The sequence below is a fragment of the Capsicum annuum genome, chromosome 12, assembly GCF_002878395.1.
Source record: "Capsicum annuum cultivar UCD-10X-F1 chromosome 12, UCD10Xv1.1, whole genome shotgun sequence".
Taxonomy (NCBI): domain Eukaryota; kingdom Viridiplantae; phylum Streptophyta; class Magnoliopsida; order Solanales; family Solanaceae; genus Capsicum; species Capsicum annuum.
In genome coordinates, this window is record NC_061122.1 from 19,332,789 (window position 1) to 19,339,951 (window position 7,163).

Genomic DNA, 7,163 nt, shown 5'->3' on the forward strand with positions numbered 1-7,163 from the left:
GAGATTAGAGTATAAGTGAGGGAGAGACACTCAAGACCACACAACATGGTGTCTCGACCCAATGGTAGTGCCCAAGATCACTTACCTCGGGCTCCTACCTATAGTCCCAATTTGGGAATGACATGAAGTCAAGTACACAGATCGCTTAGCCTGGTACCAATATTTCGTGTTGGCAAACGCGTTATTCCAGCGATGAGCCCTTGTGTCTCAAACGCCTTCTTCGGGCATCCACCTTTCTCATGTAAAATCAATGCATTCAAATTTCATTTAATTCAATCCTGTAGGGTATCGTCATACCCGACTTGCAAGTCATCAATATCACATCCACATATGCATAATCATGTAAAAACCAAGGTGCTTCATCATTTACAAGTGGTGAACAATATTTATTTCAAATTCATGCTCTCTTTTGTTGATCACAATATAATATGGAGTATCGAAACATTATCATGGGAATTTGAAAACAGTTTATCATTCATATTTATCAACTTCCGTGGAAAATCTCAAATCACATATGCATGGTTTTCAACCATTGAAGTATATAGGCAAACAATTCCCATGACATAAAGAAAATGACTTAGAAAACATATTGAAAGCAAGATATTAGCATTTGATTGAAAACCCCCATTTAAAAGCATGCATGTTAATAAAGACTACACCCATGAGATTTTTGGATAACCCCACGTACCTCTATTTCCGAAGATACTAGATGTTTCTTGAAGCTTGCGGATTGGTGATTCCAAATATGTAATTATCTTCGAAAACCTACGGTCGAATCTTGAACTATTTGGGTTTTTATTTTGAAACCCTAATGAGAGTTCTTGATCAATTTTGGGGAAATTATGTGTATTATGGTGTTTAAGGAATTAAATCCCATGTTGGTGGTATATATAGGGGTGGAAGATGACCAAAATACCCCTAAGGAACTATTAAGGTCAAATCTGTCCCTCAGTTGACAGTTTGATAGGCTGGAGTAAATCGATTATAAATTTTTACTCATATATAGTCAAATTGGATGAAACCAACTGCATTTGAAAGATGACTCAAAGAGCTTTCGTTTGATATATTATAGCTCACACAGTTCATTAAATACAGAGAGTTATGATCGTTTGAATTTGACCTTGAAATGCTGAAAACTGGGCAATAGGCTATGCGTTTTGCTACTGTTTTGAAATCCAAACGCAGCCTTATGCGTTTCGAAAAATTTCGAAACTTATCCGAGATGTACTATGAGCTTTCCCGATCATAACGCAAGTTTAAAATCTAAAAACGGATGTCGGGAAGGTTGAAAAGTTGTATCCCGAAGATTGCCAGCTAAAAAGACTCCAAGTCCTCATTACACTTAGAAAAATTTTCAAGTTTTTAAGTCTAAGGGCACTCTATTAAAGGCTAATCCATGCACGACTTTTACGGGGTGTTACATTATCTCCCTTTTGGGATCATTCATCCTCGAATGATGGGTAGGAACTTGTTAAAGCCTTAAATATATGGAATAATGTCCTCCTCTAATAAAAAATACACTGATATGAAACATGACCATATGGCTGGAACTACTGATATTCTGAATTCTTATATTAGACACGCATATCTGATGAATGGAATACACGACTGAAGCTATTCATAAGATGAATTCTCATAATAAACATGCATATCTGATGCATGGATCTGTGACTGAGTTGTTCTCATGAACGCAGGACTGAATACATTGATAAGCTGAACTTTTTCTATTGAACATGCATTTCTAATGCATGCATATCTGACTGGACTAACGTATGAATGTATGACTGATTTCGCAATGATAACTTGTGTGAGGCTTGTAATAAGAATCTATCCATGCAACTGAATGAGGTATCTCCCCCTTAGGATCCTATGTCCATCTATAAATGCTCAATTCACTAAGATATTCGGGGAACTGAGGCGATGCACAGGGCACCTATGAATTGAATCATAACTGAACCCTGGAATCTGAATCTAATGCATGACACATGAACTGATCTATACTCGTAATTACTAGTATACTCTATCTTGGAATAGTAGCACGTCTGAGATTTCGAGTAGCATGAATAAGTGCAAAGACGAGAAAACAAGTCATGCGAATCTGACTGCTAAACTGACTTATTGGCCATACAGACTGAATTATACTACACCCTCATACTTAATTGGAGTATTCTCTTCAACACTCTCTCTAAGGAAGCTCTAGCAATAATAGGGAACCATGAATCTTGGGTATGGATTACACAAAACATCCCACTGAGGAAATCACAACATTGACACTACTCTGCAGTCTGGAATATAGACATATAACTCCTAAATTAGGATAGAATTTTCAGACCTTTGGCAATACAACTTCTTACTTACACTTCCCGAATATCCCTTAACTATACTATTCCCTATAGATATCATATTCATTCAACTCAGCTTAAAATTCTCATATGAGCATTTACAAATCTTTCTACTAATGTCGGAAATAACTTAATCCCTTCGCCGTGATCAAGCCTAACTCTTAAGTCACAAAAAAAATACAACATGCCAGACCATGCTATTATTCTAAACCATATGATGCCACCTTCTATATCTCCTTTAAAGATCACATCCTAAGTATAACATGCCTTACCACTTCAATGACTACTCTGAACTCTTAATATGAAGTCGTTATTGCATATTGCGACCTTCCACTACAATCCCAAAACGTCATTCAAGCCTATTTTATAACCACATGTTTACTTCAAGGAAACCACCCATAAATACATACTTCACATAGTTTCTAAACTATTGTCAATATAACTCCCACGCGCTACCCTAAAACATACACACAAACTTTTCCACTAACCATCTCATGTATCAAAGATTGGCCCCAAATCTTACTTCATACTTATGGCCTTATCTAAACAGACGTACTATGATCTTCCATCAACAAAAGCATTTACATCATCACCACTATCATTGCATAGGGAGGGTCACTAAAAGGTTAAAACATAAGACCCTGAAGCATGAGAAGATTTTTATACGGGACTGAGCACACTATAAAAAGTGAGTACATGCGTCATGAGTTGCATGACCTCAACTAGAGTTCCTAACATAAGGAATGTGATTCCGACTACTTGAATGAACTAGAACTCATTATCTTGGAACTGGAAGAGTACGTGACTCTCTGTCATATACAGGAATCACGAACTGTGATCACGGAACTGAAACATAAAGCTTGAGTAGGCATTGGGATCACGGAAAAATACTAAGATAAGAATGGGTTGAGTCTCACCCTCACTTTCTAAAATTCTATATCATCATGACATCACTACTAGAATCTGAGAGCCTGACTTGATTATTCGTTCTATCATCTCCCCTTTGGCTTTAAGCTATCATATTAAGTTCAAAAGATCCCTTATTACTAGACTCTAAGATGAACTACATTCACCGCACTCTGGGGTTTGGAATACAACAATACACATAATTAAATAGAAATTTAACCCGAAATACCACACATGAAAGTGGAAAGCCCACTGCTAATACTACCTTCTGAGATACTCTATATTTCGATAGCCCCAATAGTCATAGTATAATGCTTGCACACTTATTTCTATCGGTTCAACCTTCAAAACTCAAACTTAGATTCTAACACTTAACATGGCTATTTAGATCACCACATACCATCTAACTAGTCTTTCTCCACTTAACAATTCAATGGTACCACTAGCCACACAAATTATGTAATAGTCTTAGAAAAATATGCCGCAACCTCATATCACCTTGGCATACATCTACACCATACCTACAACATTATACTTCATTACGAATCAATTTAAACTTAAGCCATTTCATACACCGTTCAAACCTATTAGATCACTTTCATATAACTAACATCATTGATCAAGAAATCATCGCTCTAGTGCTAAACGTGATTTTACAACCCAACCTTACGCATGATTCTCACTTGGAAACCATGAAATAAACATCAAGAAACACTAGTACACTAGAACTTCATAACAACAATAATCGACCTTGACCTTATGGTCTTCCTTATCATAACTCATTAGCACATACTATTTCAACACATCAAGCCTACTAATATTTATTCCCACAAACATACATCATTAATCTCATGTCACTATTCTTACATCCACATCCTACATTAGATTCAATCCAATGGTCTAGCATCAATCATCTACCACCAATGACAAAGGCAACATAATATACTAATCCATCAAATTGGAACATTCTATCCCAAATACTTCAAAATCTGCTATATACCTTCTCATAAGTAGTACTAGTTTACAACTACCAATAAAAGAAGGTCAAGGGGTAAGGTCACATAATAGACATGATCAACCTTAATCCTATATTATAACCCCATACAATCTTTTCTACTTATATGGATTTCTCACCTCATACTTACTCACTCAATCATACATTTAGACTGCCTTCAAATTCCTCAAACAACCATGAGTCTATAATCATAACTTACTCGCTACTATAGCTATTTTCACATTCAAGCAACCAACAAATCACCCTGACTAACAACTCCTTCTCTACCTTATACTAAACTAACTTACAGGGACGAATTACCTCTTTACCAACTCAATCTCATGCAAACAGATTCAGCCATACATATATTAAACCAATAAAAGAACAACAAGTTGGACAACAAGTTGCTAGTGAATCGAAACAGGCCTCACACGGCTTCACTAGACTTTGGTTTTGTATTTTGAACAAGAAAATGAGATGGATGACAATGCAACTATGCTAGTGAATCGAAAGAGCCCTACACAGCTTCACTAAACTTAAAAAAAATTTATTTTTTTCCAAAAACATCATGATAACAAGATTACATATTACAAGGAATAGAAAATTGACACATAATATTTAATGGTCTAAGAATATACATATTATTCTGTATAAATAAAAATCTGAGTAAAACACTTCCTCCATGGACTACCATACCATTCACACACGCTGATAGCTACCACATTGATTTATCACTATAAAGGGGTAAATCATCCTCAAACATCGGTTATTCAACTGAAATATTCATTTACACAAAACCACCCTCACTCTGACTTCTAACTTTGTGACTTTACATCACCAACTTCTTGGTCCAATATCATTACCAATAGGTCATGACAACAGCACTTTAACTTATGCTACTATTCGGGTAGAAATATAGTTCCAACATTCTGCTATACATTGTCCACATCTGTAACAAGATTTTGAGAGGGACAAGATACATAATACCTTAAGTTGGAATGCACAATTCCATCAAGATCAATATTTACATCAGAATCAACATATATTGATGCACTAACAGACTCCTATTGAGTCTATGCACAATTTTTAAAATCTTATAGGACTCAATCGGAAAGGACTATATCATGTATATTCTAAACTTTTTGCACTTGAATCAGCCCAATAATGGGACATGTCTGAGAACATCAGGGTAAGGAAAGAATTTGGGATAACTTTACTTTCATATGGGTGACACCATAGCATGAATTAGAGCATGAAAGAGGAACATTCTGACTCTATTGCACGAACTAGAACATGAACTAGAACATGAAGAAAGAGACATTCCTAAATGCCTAGTAGCCTCCTGCTTATAAGTGTGGCGCGCTACATACCCATAAACAAGACTCTACTCAACGTGATTTCGCAGACACCCTGGAACCATGGATCGTGCTTTGATACCAAGTTTGTCACGACCCGAATCAGGGCCTGGCCGTGACGAGTATTTCAAACCATTGAGGCCCGAAACACCTCTATCTGTCTGATAATCATGCACCTAATTCATATGATCAAAGTAATGCAGAAGAAACACAATATAATGAAAACATGGTCAAGAATCATATGAAAATGAAAATGGGGAATAGTGTCCCACAATCTAAATCAACATCTCTAAAACCGTCTGCGAAATCTCTACTACATGACTGAAACAATGTCTATGTGAAAACTGGGACAAAGCCCCCAGCAGACCCCCAAAACTGAATATAAGATAAAAGGACTGCAGGACATAAGACCTTCCGAAACATAGAAGGCTCACCACTTGTCTTTGCAACTCTATCTGAATGATCTACTGATTCTCTTAACCCCAAGACTGGGCCTCTGAACCTGGGAGGTTAGAGAGGGGAGGGGGTCATCACAAAAGCACTGGCACGCAGAGATATCAAAACAAAACATAATATTTTTACAAAGTATAGTTGAGAGCCATTATAAAGCAATTTCGTATCAAATCATTTGAAAACACATGTGTGTAATGCAATAGTTTTTCTCAACAATAATGAAATGCAACTGAGCTAGATGGAATACCCTACATAATTTACACCAACTGTCAAACCCCGATTGCCGCCGAGATTAGAGTATAAGTGAGGGAGAGACACTCAAGACCACACAACATGGTGTCTCGACCCAATGGTAGTGCCCAAGATCACTTGGCTCCAGCTCCTATCTATAGTCGCAATTTGGGAATGACATGAAGTCAAGTACACATATCGCTTAGCCTGGTACCAATATTCCGTGTCGGCAAACACGTTATTCTAGCGATGAGCCCTTGTGTCTCAAACGCCTTCTTCGGGCATCCACCTTTCTCATGTAAAATCAATGCATTCAAATTTCATTTAATTCAATCACGTATCGTATTCTGTAGGGTATCGTCATACCCGACTTGCAAGTCATTAATATCACATCCACATATGCATAATCATGTAAAAACCAAGGTGCTTCATCATTTACAAGTGGTGAACAATATTTATTTCAAATTCATGCTCTCTTTTGTTGATCACAATATAATATGGAGTATCGAAACATTGTCATGGGAATTTGTAAACAATTTATCATTCATATTTATCAACTTTCATGGAAAATCTCAAATCACATATACATGATTTTCAACCATTGAAGTATATAGACAAACAATTCCCATGACATAAAGAAAATGACTTAGAAATCATATTGAAAGCAAGATATTAGCATTTGATTGAAAACCCAAATTTAAAAGCATGCAAGTTCATAAAGACTACACCCATGAGATTTTTGGATAACTCCACGTACCTCTATTTCCGAAGATACTAGATGTTTCTTGAAGCTTGTGGATTGGTGATTCCAAATATGTAATTATCTTCGAAAACCTACGGTCGAATCTTGAACTATTTGGGTTTTTATTTTGAAACCCTAAT

The 7,163-nt window shown here is 36.4% G+C and overlaps 2 protein-coding genes across 5 annotated transcripts in view; one reads left to right on the forward strand and one right to left on the reverse strand.

The window, feature by feature from the left end:
- The window catches only part of LOC124889318 (histidine-containing phosphotransfer protein 1-like), a 33,828-nt gene that overhangs the window by 18,608 nt on the left and 8,057 nt on the right, over positions 1-7,163 (forward strand). The gene's annotated exons all lie outside the window — the stretch shown is intronic.
- Positions 1-7,163, reverse strand: part of LOC107851549 (late embryogenesis abundant protein 46) — a 32,396-nt gene that overhangs the window by 15,202 nt on the left and 10,031 nt on the right. Inside the window, exon 3 of one of the 4 annotated variants that reach the window (XM_047400832.1) lies at positions 5,787-6,099. The exons of the other annotated variants lie outside the window; for them this stretch is intronic. Coding sequence (XP_047256788.1) covers positions 5,931-6,099 — 169 coding nt within the window. The 3' untranslated portion in view covers positions 5,787-5,930. Of the gene's footprint in view, positions 1-5,786; positions 6,100-7,163 lie in introns of those variants that run through there. 4 annotated transcript variants of the gene reach the window in all.